Below are 16,688 nucleotides of genomic sequence, written 5' to 3'. Positions count from 1 at the left end.
TCCATATATGCATAAGGTGGGATAAAGGTGGTCTATTCCAGTGGTCTATTCTCGTCCCCAGACTGCCGTTCGGATATACACAGGATGAGAAACACGAGTTACTTCACCGAATTTTATTTACCACAGAACTGTTTCTTATGTTTCACCATACGAAACTCGTGTAGTAACTCGTGTTTCTCATCCTGTATATATATATAGGACACTCGCAATGATGACGTCGCATATATAAATGCAAATTCTTTATTTCAGGGGGGTCGTTGGAATAATTTGCCACTGGTGGTTAATTTTCTTCGCAGACACGTGACACTAGCCTAGCCATGAATAACTTCCGGTATCCTACGACATAGAATAAATTTCCATTATGGCTGGCGGTTGAGTGTGTAGAAAAGAAATTCAGGCGTGTTTGTGAACGACTTTGAGGCACTCCTTGCTAGGAGAAATCCTCACCAATGGCATTGATATATCTACTATCAATTGTTCTCTTCTGGAGTCCTCGGATCTATAGTATGACCAAGAACGAACGGGCTGAGATGAGGTACTTAGATCCTATTAACGAGACACGTTGCAAACTGTTTTGTGTGTGAACGCAATCAATGGCTTATTATATTACATGAATGTAATTTTATGTATTTTTAGAGAAACAGTGAAAGACATGTTTCACCATGCCTATGACTCATACATGGTAAATTTATATTTTTTCTTAATATTATATAGAATTTTCTTAAGGATATTACATTAGATTTAGTATATACTGTTTACAAATTATTCAGTCCTTTGAATGATATTAAACAGGACAAAGGGCTTTCAAGAGATGAAATTAAACATGATGTGTCTGTCAATGATACATATAATCTAAGTATCGGTTCCGTATTGTATTCACAATTCACAAAAATATCTATGTTCAGGTGTACTAACAAAATATAATTTTTGCGTTTAAAAAATATTTGTACTGAAAGTATCTTACCATGGTTACAAAAATTAGAAATGACCAATTATGAAAGCGATATCATGCAACCACAACATGTATCTGATATGGCTGCTTATTGTAGAAAACCAGCTTGCTAAACCAGTGGAGCATTACCTCATACAAGATGAAATCAGTTACAAAGGCGCTGTTTATATGATCTCTGGTACCAGGGACACCCTACGCCCTGAGACAATTTTACCAAGAGTTTATATGATAAAATTAATAGCATATAGGAAGCAATAGTGTCTGAGGAAATGTGCCATTCGCTATTGTGCATGCGCCGGTAGGAAAAGTTAACCCTGGAGACTGTAACAATGCATTTGTATGGATAAAAGTTGACCCTACCGCTAGGGTTACCCTCTTTCTTAAATAGGTTGTCCTTACCCCCAGGGTGACCCTACAAGCTGAGGCAAGTTTAAAACCACTTGTGTTTTAGCCCCTATAATATGAATATGATTTCCAGTAGGGTTTCCCTAGCACCCAAGAACATATAAACAGGGCCAATACTGTAGCTATCCACTATATTGGGCGTCATGCTGCATCCATCTGCGCACCTGAGGCTTGCTTCCCAAAATGTTCCCTGAAAACCTGAAAAAAGATTTTTCACACTTAAATCTGAACTCCCAACATGGTCTTTATAAATTGTCTTCATGGCAAAATACATACTATATTTAACCATATTTAATCCATTTTAGACACATGCCTATCCAGCAGATGAATTAATGCCATTGAATTGCAAAGGTCGTTACAGAGATACTGAACCTTCGCGGGGTGATGTAGATGATATATTAGGGAAGTAAGTATATATATTAGAGAAGTTCATTATAAAAGACTGTAATATAAATAGATATTTAGGTCCATAGACAAATAGATAGGAAAATATTAACCTAATATTCATTATTTAAAATTTATTTACCTATTATATTTTTGTTATAAATTTGCATGTAGATGTCATTGAACAAACATGTGATATGCTAATATAAGATTTATACTAAATTCTCTTTCTATTGCTTTTTAGTTTTTCTATGACTTTGATAGACTCATTGGATAGTTTAGTTGTAAGTAGAGAATTGTGTGATAATATTTTAATTTTCTTATTTTTTGGTGGGTAGTAATTTCCTGTTTTATTCCATTGTTTGTTTGATTTAGATTTTTGGAGAGGTTTTTAAATTTGAGGAAGCTGTCAAATTAGTAATTGATGAAGTTGTTTTTGACAGTGACATTGTGGTATCAACGTTTGAAACAAATATTCGTGTCCTCGGGTAAGTTTGAATTATTCGAATTATTCCATCATCATGTCAGAGCTTGTAAGCTTGCCCTGATCTTTATTTTCGGCCCACTCAAAACTGAAATATAGCTGTCTCCCCTCCCCCTCCTGTTTTGCTTTGCCCAGTACAGAAACCAAATGACATTGAATGAAGTTGATACACTCATTTAATTCATAGAGCATAGTGGAGATCAACTGACTTGTAAACTCATGGTCCTCCATAACCTAAAGTGATGACCCACTGAAAACCATGTCCAAACTGTTTATTTGTAAAACATGGTTGGAGCATTTCATAGCATTATATGATATATAGATATACCTAGACCAGCAGTGTTATTGCCTATATGGAGGAATTCAAACTCCTATGCTATACCTAATGCTAGCTTGTAATTTCAGGGGTCTACTTGGAGGGCATGTTGCAGCAGATGTCTTAAAAAATGAAGGTTTAGCCATGGATTGGTATGACGATGAGCTACTGGATATGGCAAAGGATATTGGAGAGAGATTAATGCCAGCATTTAACACAACCACTGGTATTCCATATCCCAAGGTATTCTTGAAGCCAAAGATTTTCACCTTGACTTCCTGTGAACTCTTTCTAACAACAATGGAAACTTCAATGTTAATACTTCTCTACAATTTGGTTGACACAAATTTATTTTATATCAGGTGAATTTAAAGTATGGTGTAGCTGATCCCAGATCAAGGACTGGGACAGAATCTGCAACCTGTACAGCTTGTGCTGGAACAATGATAATGGAGTTTGGTGCTTTAAGTCGTTTGACTGGAGATCCAAAGTTTGAGGTAAGAAAAACATATTTTACAATGCTGAAATTTACAATTACAATAATATGATAGATTTTAGAGACAAATATTGTGTTCAAATTATTTAGGCTGTTGCTCATAAGGCAATGAAAGCCCTATGGACATATCGCAGTAGATCCAGTGATCTCGTTGGCACAGTTATCAACATACACAATGGAGAGTGGGTTAGACGAGGTAAGATGGAACTCAACTAATCCAAGGTGGCTCTGTCAGGTCCAAATTACTCTTCCACTTCTTAACCAGGCATCATGATGAAAGTACCATAACTTATTCATGCATTTCTAACACTCAAAAATTTACAAAATTCACCACCGAGTTTCCGGAGAAAATGACCCCTCATCACAGGGTTGAACCAATCACAGAATTTCACCCATAAGATAAACTAAACTGATTTTTTCTCCACAGATAGCGGAGTTGGTGCTGGCATTGACTCTTACTATGAGTACTGTCTTAAAGCTTACATTCTCCTTGGGGAGGAAGATTACCTACAAAGATTTAATCAGGTACATATCATCAGGCTAGTTAAAGCGTTTTAGAGCAAGAAAGTTGTTGTACAGTGTTTTTGTTTATAAGTCTACACCGAACAGTGGCTGTGACCAGCATCGGAAAAGTATTGAACCTAGACCCGAATTATTTCGCAAATTAACACGGGTTATTAAAAGGAAAGTTGAAACTTTATTTTCCAGCATTACAAGGCGGTGATGCGTTATATCAACAGAGATTCATTTTTCCTTAATGTGCACATGAACAATCCAAGCAAACGTTCAGTTGCGTACATGGATTCTTTGCAGGCATTTTGGCCTGGTTTACAGGTACGTATTCTCATCCCTAAAGCCCCACACATGGAGACCGGACGCGATTTGGCAACGCGGTGCGATTTTTCAAAGTTTTTCATTTTCCAAAAGCAAATAAATTTTGAACTATCATTATATTCTTGTTGATTACTTAACGATAATACATTTTGACTGCTCTGGCGTTCATAGATTCCAATTTTTGCTTCCAGAAATTAGGTTAGGTGTTTCTAAAAACTGAAAATTCGCATCGCTTTGCCGTACCGCATCCGGTCTGTGTGGGCCTTTACGCTCTCACATGTCTCGAGCGCGACAAACCAATATATTTATACTTATCAGTTCGTGCTATATTTGCTGTAGTGCAAACGTAATCAAAACCTGCACTCCACAACGCCCCCCCTTATTTGTTGGTATTCTTTGCTGTTGGTATTCTTTGGAATACTTGTACTATTCACTGGACCTCGGTATAAAGACACTGAACTATATTATCGTACTGTATCAAACGAATGACCGTCTGAGAAGGCTGAATAAGGCCTGTTGTTCTGTAATGAAAACTCTTTTACATTTCCAAAGTTTTTCTAAGTAGTTTTATTCTTCTTCTCTCCAGGTGTTGAAGGGAGATATAAAGTCTGCCATAGAACTTCATGAAGTGTTTTACAGTGTTGCAAAAAGACACACCTTTTTACCAGAGGTTTGTACAACAATACAATGACTTTTTTAAATCACAAACGTGAAACGGTATTTTGGGTTTTCATAATACTGGTGGAATCATGACAGAATACGCTCACATGACTGTTCTGAACTCCAACTTGGGGTCATTGATATGAATAAACCTGGAACGTGCATTGACAAATTAGGATAACTCATATCTCTGTTTTTGTGGGAGCAGTTTATATAGAACCAGTCTTGAACTTGGTCCTTTGTTTATACGTTTTTCCCGCGGTGTACAGATTGAGAAACTGAATTTGATGTGTTATATTTTTCCAGGCATTCACAACAAACTTTGAAGTTCACTGGGGTCAACATTTCTTGCGTCCAGAGCTGGTTGAAAGCACATACTTCCTGCACGAGGCAACGAAAGATCCCTATTATTTAGAAGTCGGCAAATATATCGTGGGAAATTTAAATAAATATACTAGGGTTCCCTGTGGTTTTGCTGCCGTGAAAGACGTACGGATAATGAGTCATGAAAACAGGTAGAGTAACTAAAGACACTGACCAATCAGCAAGTTTAGTAAAAAGCAAATTCCGAACAAACAAGACATCCTGAGAATCAAAATATAAATCAAACAGACACAGATTGAGACTGTAAATTTTCGACTTTATTACAAAGTCATTGTTTTACATTTTCAGTAACCCAATCAGAATGCATAAATTTTGTCTAATTCCGGTAAAAAGGTGCACTCTGAATTGCTTAAACAAATATGCCGATAAGTGCAAGACGAAATCCCCCCCTTGTTCAAACTGGGTATTACACATGTATATCATGGAGGGTGACTGTACAAAGAATAATGCTATCAAGCGGATAGCAAACTTTTGAATCCTTCCATAACTAGTAATCCTTGTTACCTCTATGATATATGATGTACAGTTTAATACCTGTACGTGAACTATTACCATACAAAACTCCACTGCTACGATTTACTGTTATTTGAGTACCAATATCTATTGTACGTTTTCTAGAATGGATTCCTTCCTACTATCTGAAACTCTGAAGTATTTGTACTTATTGTTCACTGATAAAGAAGATTTGTTGATTAATTTACACGACTTTGTATTCACGACAGAGGCTCACATACTGCCTCTTGCCTTGTCAAACTGGAACGGTTCCTCTAGCCAGGTAATGTGGCCAACCAGTTAATTTGAGTGAAGTTTAGTTTTTGACTCCACTACCGCTACATTTGTGGGAACATGAACCAATCAAATGAGATCTTTCTGACAGATTAACCAATCACGAGCGTAGTAGGTCAAGAAAAACGTACAGTAGTTGTGTTATTAGTCAAACCTGAGCCTCTCTAATGACAGTCTGGGATCGTATTTCATCCAATCTTGTGATATTTAATCAGCACAAACTCGAGACACGAGTGGAACAAAGTTCCGAAACAAGAAAAACAGGCTTCGTAAACTTGATTTTCTGGCTGTTTAAAGGCAAATCAAACGGCATTTGCATGCAAAACCTTGTTTGGTACAAGGTTTTACCGGCATTTACCGGCGAATATATATAGGTTACGATGAACAACCATGCTCCTCTCTCTTGACAGACGAATGTTTATGAAAGTGATAATCTGCATGATCACTCGTGTCCAAGGACTGCTAGAGATGGCAGTATGATGTCGTTTGCTGAGAAGATACGAAGAAAGAGCCGTCAATCAAAAACTGACGGCAGCTGTCCAAAAACAAAAGAAAAACAGTCTTTTGTTAAGAGTAAAAGGTAAGTGGTACTTTTGAATCGACGATGTGTTTTCATTTTTGGTTTTCAGAATGAGTGCTTGAACTTTAGTCTGGTTTTCATTATCTTAATTCATAATAAAGCCCTGGGCAAACTAGTAAACATTGTTGCGGGAACATTTATGATTCGTAATGTTTCCTGAAATGTTTTCCTGTTTACCCAACCATAAAAACATTGTTGCGAAAGCAAAAATTTTGTTGCGGAAACAATGTTTACTGGTGTTTTCCCACCTTGGGAAACATTGAGAAACATTAGCGGGAAAACAATGTTTTTCTCGACAATGTTTCCCAGTTTGCCCAGAGCTTAAGATATCCAATGTGGGTAGCCATTGGTGCATGAACTGATTCTCGTTGAGTATAAACAACAGATCGTAGAGTATCGTCCTAAATATGATTCACAAACACCTGGCCTAATAATGGGTGTAATTACTATTTAGTTTTTCTTTTACGTCGCTACAACGTTTGAAATATCTTCTTTACCTCTTAAGGAAGTTTAGAAAGAAACCACGACAGCTTTATTAAATACCACTTATAGAGTATAGACCACAAAGAGGCCTTACTATTTCATTTAGGGCGCACACATTTTGCTAATTTAAGTTTCACGGTTCTTAACAGCTCCGCCCCTCTACTCCGAGCTGAGCAGTTCATCCCGGGAAATAAAGATCACCTGCTGATATTGAAGGCTATGGGGATATCTGTGACAAAAACCGACGATGGAAAAGTACAGCTAATGCAAGATGCAAACTCGGTAAGCAATACAAGACATTGATAGAAGCGTATATGGAGAAGAAGATGAATTAATGCTTAGAGCTACAGTAATGTCCATTTCATTTTCAACAGGCTGACAACGCTGAGATGGCGGGCGAAGGTGTAACATTCATGCAGTCCATGATAGAATTGGCGAAGTTCCGTAGCAACGATGCAGGTAGACTGATGATATATCCTTAAACACGGAATCATTCTCTGTGCAATGATTATCTGTTCTTTTCATGCAGTAACTGCACACAGCTAATTCAATAAAGGTTATCCTTTCAAAACAACAAATTCACTGAACGCACAAGGGATGAGGGGAATTTCATAAGTAGCTGTCTGACACCACATGCATTATAACTTGACCACCACTAGGCACAAGATATCGCAGGTTAATAAACATTCTATGTCTAGATAATATGATCTAATGCCATCTTTAATTCCAACGTTATTTATATGGTAGTACTTTCTAACCCCTAATTAACTACAGATTCGGTCGTAGTTCAGTTATAGCAAGTAGATCAGTGAGACATATCCATAGACCAAGTCACTAAAGTAGTTGTTTCATTGATAGAGTACCTTCCACGTGTCGTTCAAATACTCTCAGCTCCCTACAATGGCAACATAGTTCTGAATGCTGGACCAGCTCAGTTCGGTATAGACCTGGGGAAGACAGGGATGGGAGTTAGTGCCGAGGTCATCCTGGCGGATCCGTTTAAAGGATGTACTGAGTTGAATAATAAAGTAGCTGTTGATCATAGGATAGTAGTTATGGAAAGAGGAGAGTGTATGTTTATAGACAAGGTAAGTTTTTAACTTAAAAACCTCTTGTTTTTCATTCAGAGTTGAACTCGACCAACTGTCCCTAAAGCTCCAATGTCACTTTTGTGTGGAAAAAATCCTGTGAAATGCAACATTTGTGAGAGTTTGATATATTCTTCAATCCTGTGTATTGCAATAGGTCGAGGCTCGCGGTCTTCGCCCATCAGCCTCGTTCTCGTGTTATGGCTTATTTCCACATTTATTGGTCAAAATAAAAAAATATTTTCATGCACGGGTTATAGAAGGATGTTTTGCATCTTCGCGCACGGCTTGTGAGAGTAAAACTTGAAATCCATCTCATTTAAGGTGGTTCTAAATTTAAAACGATAATTTTGTGACGTAATTATCGAAAAGGTCTCTTGCCAACCCTCCTCAGTCCTTCCTTCTTATGCCTACGGGCGTCCCCTTTAGTCCATCTCTGTTCTTTGGTAACCTGAAAACATTCCCTTCAATGAAATGAAATCAAATGACCTCCCCATTTTTGATGCAGTCATTTTTTACTTTGTTTGTCGTGTTTATTGTGAGTTGTTAATGTTCCGCAGTAATTGGCAACCAGCGGTTGTGTAAACCTGACAAATCATTTAATAAGTTGTGTTAGTGATGTTATTGTGATGTTGGCAGAGTTTGTAAATTAATTTGGTTTTTCTCGAGTTTTGTTGCTCACTGGTTTTGCTTGAAATTATGTTTAGGTACGAGTAGCTGAGAGCCTCGGTGCAGTTGGCACTATTATAATAGGTAAGGATTGCTGGTGTTGATTTGGATTTGGATTTGATTGTAGTCGGATTTTCCCCTTTGTTTAATGACTCTAATCTTGTAATCGTCTTAACATTTAATCCCCCATGCTAATAGCAACCTAGCCAGACTTACTGAACTGCCAGGCAACTGGTGTGCCTTCACCGGCATTTCCCTGTATGCTGTGATGAAAACCCAAAATTCTAACAAAGTTTACAACTATGATGTCCAAACGAAAATTCGTGGTCTCGCATTGCAGCTTTACTAACACATGTATTTTTATATTCAAGACAACAATGAAGGAAGTTCAAGCGAGAGCCAGCCGATGTTTGCAATGAGCGGAGATGGAAGCAGTGGAAATATTAATATCCCTGCTGTATTTCTATTCCATAGCGAAGGCCAGGTCTTACAAAAATCGATGCAGATTGTTAGTATAAATAGCGGAGAGAATCTCCGAGTTCGCCTCGCAGATAAGGCTTTGAAAAAAGGTTAGTAGAATATTTTAATTCATCATTTGTCGGACTCGACCTGCCTGTGAATAACTTGGTTAGGCTAGTTCCCTTATTCAGTAACAGTAATGATAAAACAATTTATATACAATATATGTTTGTTTTGTGCATGGTCGTGTCCAGGATTTTAGTTCAAGGGGGGCAGAAAATGAGGTGGAGCAGTAATTCTATTTCTCACCAGGTCACCAAATTTCTAACAAGCCCCAGCCCTGATAGAAAGGGTCCCAACCCTGGGAGAGGAGCCCCAAGGCTGTTTTGTGCACACTGTTTTGATATTCATTCTAAATAACGCCCGTGCAGATCAATAAAGGATGATCATTGCCCCTTTAGTTTAGGAGAGACAGCTTTTCAGTAAGAGTATGCAGGTGGTTTATTATGTATCAAAAAACAATGGGTTGATATATTGAACGACTGTTTGTTTTTCAGATGCAAATAAAGAGGGAACGGTAACCTCCTCTCGTCCCGCTCAAAATATAGAACCCGAAGTAAAAACGGAATCAACGTCTCATTTTCAAGAGGAAAAACATGAAAAGGGTTCAGGGAAACTAGAGAGTCTTGAACACGATGTAAACAAACTTATCGAGGTTATGAAAAAGGTCGTAAAGCAACCGGGATTTGAATTCCTTACTGGTCAGTCAGCATCCCTGAAGATGGGGGATATCAATACCGCTGACAAACGTGAACGTTTACTCTATGACGCCATGATGGAAAACTGGCAGGAAAAGGGGCGAGCGGGGGAGACGCAAAGTGGGGGTTTGGATGAAGTTGTGGTGAAGCTTAAAGGTGGGCTTTTTGCTATTAAAGCAAAGAAGGCGGATGGGAATAAGATGGAGTGCAGGTCAATTCCTGAAGACACTAAAGAAAGCTGCAAATCACCTAAAATAAGAGAGGAATTTCTAAAGACTGTAGCGAGACGTGGTGATGATAGTGAGATTATTGTCGTAGGCAGCGTGGACGATGAAAAATTGTCTGGTGAGGAAAGCAACTCGCGCATGGATATTGTCGAAAAAATGGTTCGCCTTGATGGGTCTTTGAGCGACCCATCGGACGATTACTTACATACCACAGAAACAAACAGCAGGTTTGTTGAGAAAACAATAGAAGTACCGGATAACACTAAAGTACCCAAGCGTAAGCCGAAAATGATTCGTGCTGCTGACGGTGACACTGTCGTTTTTACGGATTGTGATCCTGATGAAACTCCCGTTGGAGTTAATGAAGGTGAAAACATCCTTCAAGTTAATATTGATAATACAGGCCATAGTGAACCTGAGAACAGCGAAAACAACGAGCATGTTCTAGTACCTAAATCTGTCAGCGTCGATGATGCTACAGATGGAAAGACTAAAGAAATTAAAACACTCACAGGTGAGGATGCTGCTCATGAAAGGACGTTTGATCAAGAAGAATCGACTCATGATACCAATAAAGTAGAAATAGAGTCGGCAGAGGGTGAAGATAGTGACAGGCATAGGGCAGGAGACAACGTTAGCGACGAAGAAAGCCATGTGAGAGATACTGATGACGAGGGAAAACAGGTAACAGAAGGAGAAAAAGAGAGAGAAAGTGATACTTTAGCTATGAATACAGGCAAAGATTTTGAGGTGAACTCTGTGAAGGCAGGTGGCCAAGAAAAACAGGGTTTTACCCAAGATACTTTTGAGGAAGTATTTTCACCAAATCTTGATGAGAGGACTAGAATCGTAGAAGAAAATAGTAAAGTTAACCACGATAGCGCAATAGACCTCAATATTGAAAATCATTCAGACAATTCAGAGTCGGTGGAAATAAACGCGGACAACAAACATATTGCCGGTGAACCACCAGAGGAATAATATATTAATACGTTATTTACGATGTTACAGTAGAGGATAGCTACAAACCAAATTGACAATGTATCATGGGAGTTCTAGCCTTTCGTTAACGTCTCAAAAACCGTCCCATGATGAATTGTTAAAACTAGCTACTATTAACCAGTCCTCTACTGCAACTTTGGAATAGCCAATTGTAAATTACAAAGGATAAATTATTTTAAACAGTCTAAAACAGTTAGTGACATCCACTCATTCCACTGATCTAGAACGTGACATATTCTGTATATGGTTTCTGACATATTCCGTGCATTGTTAGTTGTAGATACTGCGAACTAAAAACGTGTGGTTAAAAATGAAGGAACCGGTTATTGGTCACATCAGATGTGATTACAAAAGCTCTTTAACATGGAAATTATGAAAATATAGGCCAAATTAAATCACGGATACAACTCTACAAGCCAATATTTTGGTAACAGGATCATGTGTATTCCGCATTGAGTAACGGTGTTTCAGCCTAAAATGAATCATACAAGACTCGAGGTTAACATTAGTTCACAGGCAGTGGGCAAATGGGACAGCTGAGAATCGTCGGATTTGCCATTCCGTTTGTTAACCATACTAAATATCTACAAATGTTCTGAAAGCTACTAAAAAGTATTTGGCAGAACTAAGATTTTAGTGTCACTGCATTTAACATGCATGATTAAGGACGTTCCGTGGGTCTTTAGTCTAATTAAGAGCCTATATTGTAGGTCATCATATTAATTGAGGGATGTAAAGAGTATTTTGTATAAGAAACAATATCCAATATATTAAAAGTACCTTTATCAAAGTGTATGGTAAAGGAAGTCTAAGAGTAGCCGAATTTTAGGTAAAAGATTATTTTGTATTAATAATTGTTTTCAAACCTCGTCATTTTGCATTTCAATCATTTGGCTATCAACAACCAGAACACGACCTGATGCTAGAGAGAAAGTTGGAAATTAGAGCAGGTCATAATTCTATTTCCAGAATAAACAAATATAATCCTAACAGGCTAACTTAATCCCGATAATACTGCGCTAATCCTTATACTATCTGCCAAAATATCTTCAAGTCCTAATACTACAAACACTTAACATTAAAGTTGGATTTATTTTAGGATAAATTTTCAAGCCAATAGGTCTGTAGACCTTTATAAGAAGTCTGCGTTATAGTCGGCGGACAAGGCATGTTTGATTGTTTCTAATTGGACGCATTGGCCAATAGCAATGTGCCCAGTTGACCAATCAGGAACATGCTTTATTCGCAAAACACGCGACAACAAAGACTTTTAATTAAGATCTTTAGAAAGAATAGGCGAAACAAATTTCCTAACTAAAAGGGGGAGCTTATTATAGACATTAGAGCTTCATTCGTGTTTTTATTCTTACCAAGTCTGTGGTCGACACCTTTACTGGTTTTAACATGTTGTACAATCACTCCAACAATGAAGAGAATAGGCAGGAGACTTATCACTAGCCAAGTGTACCAACAGTTGGGGAGGTAATAATGACTACCTGTGTAGGAATGAATGAACAATTTGCATCATTGCATGTTAGACTGATCTGGCCAGAAGATCAAAGTGAACTACCACAGGCACAGTGAAATTAGAATTAAAGAGCTTGATTGTAAAATATTGTATTACATTCCTTTCATACAATAGTTGGAAATGCTACAATACCTTGCATAATGTTTACGGTGTACGTCACAACTCTTCCTTTCTCAACATAGTAGTCAATACCGTTGATAAACAAAAGAGAACCGAGAAATGCTGTCGATAAAATAATTATCACCTAAAAGGTAAAAATCACTGATTTGCAAATAAATGCAAACCTTTAGTGTATAAAATAGGCAATGAACTTGGCAAAACGTCTATGACCCAAGATGTAATGTTGCGACCGTTTCATCTCGTAAAAAATACTTTGAAATTTTGCTTATCAATATTCGATTTTAAATTGTATTGGTTACGTGATTTCCGACAGGGACGTCGGAATATGCGGGGGCAGCTGTCCCCTTGCCTTTTACCTCTTTGTTTTAAGGGATTACATTCTTTATCTTAGGTAAAAGTTCACCATCGAAACAATCGTCTGTCTGGTGAAAAACTACCATGGCCAGACACCGAAATCATCTTGGAGAGAGAGAGCACGATGAAACGAAGTTCAAAAAACGATATTTTGCAAACATTCTTGTATGCGTTGCTACAGAAGTGCCCTTTCCCTCCCCCCCCTTTCCCCACACATTGTTCCACATCCCCAGTTGATGCTATTGGACAATCATATTATTGTGCAAGGCTTTATTGTCTTCACTGAGCAGAGGTTGCATAAACATGAACAAAAGGAAAAGGAGAAACACGTTATCCAAGTTTTCATAACAAATTCCTAGTACTGACAATGTTGGCATAGGATGAACCAGTTTGAACATTCTAGAAATTTACCATTACTAATTACACAGCACTATTTGTTTAGGCTTTTTTTAGTAATGGTATTGATATTATGGTTTGAATCATCCATGTCTTGAAACTTAGGTTGCATACATTTAGCTTTGAACACTGAAGTTGAGGCTACTTGTAACATAAATGTCTACACACAGGGCTACAAAGGACCTTTGAGTTAAAAAAATGGATTTTACCTTCTGTATACACAACATCAAGAGCCCTGCAAATATAGCACAGCCAGTGCAGATGCTGTATGGTAACCACATATTATCAGCAAGATAATGTGCTTCAGATTTGAATAAAGGTAGCAGTGCCATTCCTGCAAACCAACCCAATGTTGCACCTGGATATAACAGCAAACAATGTCTTTATGTTTTAAACTAAACTTGTTAGAACTGGATGACAACATGCAGCCCAGACTTATTAAACCAGTGAAGTGTTAACTAAAGAATCTTAAATTACTTGAGTAATTATCCACAGCTTACCCAAGACAAACAAGCCAACATAGTACAAACACAAGGTCAATAATCCTCCTATCAAGCCCACACAAAATGATAATCCAAGATAAATCTGCAAGTGTTAGATAACTATTTCAAACAATGAGTTATTTTGTCTACTGCCAGATTATCTCCCTCTGTATAAAGCTAATTTGCACTTGAATTGTCAGAACTGTCATGATATGTTGTATCTATGGGCTCATGAAACAAGTTATCTGCATCATGAATCTGAATATTTTATTGCATATTGTTATGTCTTATAATTATATCTAACCAAACATGGTTCAAATACTTATAGCAGGTAAACAATAAAATACCTGGTCCTTATAATCAGCAGCATTGCCTTCGATATGGTCAGTCAAATAAAGTGAACAAATAACATAACTTGTGAAAAAACCCACAAAGAATCCAGTTAGAAACAGGATTAACTTAAACAATCTGTACCCTAAAATATGAAAGAAAAAATAATCTAGATCAACACTGAATATCATATAGATGAACTGGATTGTTATTCATTTTGTAGCTCACCTGCTAAACACATCACTAGTCCAATAATGACTGACACACCAGCAATGATCAATAGTTGAGTTTTGAAATCATTCTCTTGGTCACATTCATCTTTTGGTTTATGCGATGTTATTGATGTTGTTGTTTTTTGAAGAAAATCCATCTTAGAGATCAATCTAATGCAATCAGACCTAAAAACTTTAGACACTTCCTGCATATTTCTTGCAAAATAAAATTTTCCACCACTTTAAATTCCCACTTCATATTGAAATAGAAGAATCAAGCATGCAATAGTAAAACGTCAATTAGCACCTCATGCCACTTGTTGAAAATGTTTGCAATGTCTACATGGACAATTTGGGCCCTTAAAAAATTGGGAGACACAGTTCATTTGCCCCTTAAACTTCGCACATGTCATTGAAGCAAAATCATAATTTGGATCAAAGAAGTCCAACTTTGAAAGCGAAATACTAAAAGGCACATGCATTAACCACAGCACACTTAAAAGGTTACAAAACTACGGCACAATATGTCAATTATTTTGAATCATTTTCTTTTTTAAATATCATCTATGCGAATGGGCACAATTTTTAATCAATATATCCCCTATTTACATGACTATATAATTTATACAATGTAGATACACTACCGTCTGCTTTCTCCTGCAAACCCTTTAAATTCTTCTGGAAAGATTTTTTCCCCAGCAGGGAAAATAGCTATATATGTATATATAGTTAAATGCTAATGCAATATTACCTCAAAAACGTGTTTCTAAACAAAAGTATTGTTCAAACAATTGTTCAGACCAGATATTTTATAAATCAACGCATTATAAACGCCATTTACCATTTCCAGGAAGCACTGTTCCGTCCTTAAATTCCATCAGCGAGAAGTATATTACGGATTCACGGTTTTGTGGAATTGTGGGTTAATACATGGTTAATACTAAACGTACGTTTTGAAACGTTAAACGTACGTTTTGAAACGTTAAACGTACGTTTTAAAATCGCACGCCGCAAGCTTGAACGCAAATGGTAGTAAATTGTAGAAGACCTTTAGTTTGACGTTTACGGCAAACACCGAACCTCCAACAAAGTTTATGTTTTAACTCCACTATCTATAAGTGTGCGGCAATTTCGCTAAATTACAAACGTTCTACAAAAAACTTGTGGTGTTCAGCAGTAATGTAAGAAAGAAATAGGCTATTCCCGATGTATTTAGAAAAGCAGCTAATTTTGTTTGTCAACTACAAAATAATGTGCCCGTCAGAGTTGTTCTTTGACCACCTTATTTGTAAATTCAACAAAAATCCAGTTTTCATCAACTATAGCCACTCAGGCATTTTTACTTTACCCGTCTAAGTACCATCAATTTTAAATACCATCAAGGGCGGATTTCCACTTACCGTATCGTAGCGAAACCTAGCGTTTGTCTTTGTTTCAAAGTCATTAGTTCTAGCCGAGTGCACTCAGACAATTATGACGTGAGACAGGATTAAAACACGAAAACAAGTTCGCACTTTGTGGTGGTCAAAGTTTCAGGCATTCGGTTCGTATATTACTGTTGTAAGCCTGTGCATTGGTTTTTTCCATACCTGTGTTTTGGTGTTTTCCGTACCTCTGACTTGATGTTTTCCAAACCCGTGTTTTCCATACCTGTGTTTTGTTGTTATCCAGTACATGTACATATGTTTTAGTGGTTTCCAAACTTACGCTTTCCATACCTGTGTCCTGGTATTTTCCATACCTGTGTTTTGGTGTTTTCCATACCCGTGTTTTGGTGTTTTTCATACCAGTCTGTTTTTCCATACCTGTGTTCTGGACATCTGTTTTGGTGTTTTTCATACCTGTTTTTTCATAGCGGTGTCCCAGTGTTTTCCATACCTGTGTTTTAGTGTTTTCTGGCCTATGTTTTTTATATCTAGTTTTAATGACCGTCTGGAACGCTGGCAACTCGCAGGGAGCTTTATTTATGTACTGTGAAAGGTAAAAAGACGCGGCATGGCTCACCGCTCACGTCGGGACTCGGGTCATCAAAGCGTTGGAAAACAAGCGTTGAGAATTACATGCTCCGGGTTTAACATTGCCCACTTTTTAATTTCTATAGATAACCGCTCGCTATCTGCCGTTTCAATCCTATAACCTCACTCACGGTTCAACGTGGTACTCTACAACGTGCCCTGATCAATGCAGGCATTGTTCATCTCACTTGACATTAAATAACATTTTGAAATTATAAAATGCAGATTTGGGCTGTATAATTTATTTTCAATGCAGCATCAACGAACTGCATTACTACATAGTT

General features: G+C 37.5%; 2 protein-coding genes across 4 annotated transcripts; one reads left to right on the top strand and one right to left on the bottom strand.

Moving 5' to 3' along the window:
- Positions 1 to 249: 249 nt before the first annotated feature.
- LOC114530194 (ER degradation-enhancing alpha-mannosidase-like protein 3) lies at positions 250 to 10,970 on the top strand. The gene is made up of 20 exons (XM_028551769.1): positions 250 to 535; positions 637 to 682; positions 1,663 to 1,763; positions 1,986 to 2,025; positions 2,117 to 2,229; positions 2,631 to 2,784; positions 2,904 to 3,038; positions 3,128 to 3,233; positions 3,465 to 3,562; positions 3,746 to 3,871; positions 4,458 to 4,541; positions 4,838 to 5,046; positions 5,534 to 5,690; positions 6,112 to 6,281; positions 6,914 to 7,046; positions 7,139 to 7,223; positions 7,623 to 7,852; positions 8,560 to 8,605; positions 8,893 to 9,090; positions 9,538 to 10,970. Exons 1-20 carry the CDS (start codon positions 450 to 452, stop codon positions 10,944 to 10,946), a joined length of 3,726 nt encoding a protein of 1,241 aa, XP_028407570.1. The 5' UTR covers positions 250 to 449; the 3' UTR covers positions 10,947 to 10,970.
- A 45-nt stretch (positions 10,971 to 11,015) lies between these two features.
- On the bottom strand, positions 11,016 to 15,315 carry LOC114530195 (transmembrane protein 198-like). 3 transcript variants are annotated; one of them, XM_028551772.1, is made up of 9 exons: positions 15,141 to 15,315; positions 14,406 to 14,560; positions 14,195 to 14,322; positions 13,866 to 13,950; positions 13,575 to 13,723; positions 12,628 to 12,739; positions 12,338 to 12,463; positions 11,834 to 11,889; positions 11,016 to 11,439 (listed from the first exon to the last, which is right to left on the bottom strand). In XM_028551772.1, the coding sequence occupies exons 2-9, from the start codon at positions 14,545 to 14,547 to the stop codon at positions 11,404 to 11,406; spliced, it is 834 nt and encodes a 277-aa protein (XP_028407573.1). In that variant the 5' UTR covers positions 14,548 to 14,560; positions 15,141 to 15,315; the 3' UTR covers positions 11,016 to 11,403. The 3 variants fall into 3 exon arrangements, with proteins under 3 accessions (XP_028407573.1, XP_028407574.1, XP_028407571.1); XM_028551773.1 differs by lacking the exon at positions 15,141 to 15,315 and adding an exon at positions 15,034 to 15,133; XM_028551770.1 differs by lacking the exon at positions 15,141 to 15,315 and adding an exon at positions 14,697 to 15,003.
- Between the last annotated feature and the right edge of the window lie 1,373 nt (positions 15,316 to 16,688).

The sequence above is a fragment of the Dendronephthya gigantea genome, unplaced genomic scaffold (genome assembly GCF_004324835.1).
Source record: "Dendronephthya gigantea isolate DGI-Jeju-01 unplaced genomic scaffold, DenGig_1.0 000061F, whole genome shotgun sequence".
Taxonomy (NCBI): domain Eukaryota; kingdom Metazoa; phylum Cnidaria; class Anthozoa; order Malacalcyonacea; family Nephtheidae; genus Dendronephthya; species Dendronephthya gigantea.
Note: the sequence above shows the minus strand (reverse complement) of the source record. Positions and strands in the feature narration are given on the sequence as shown.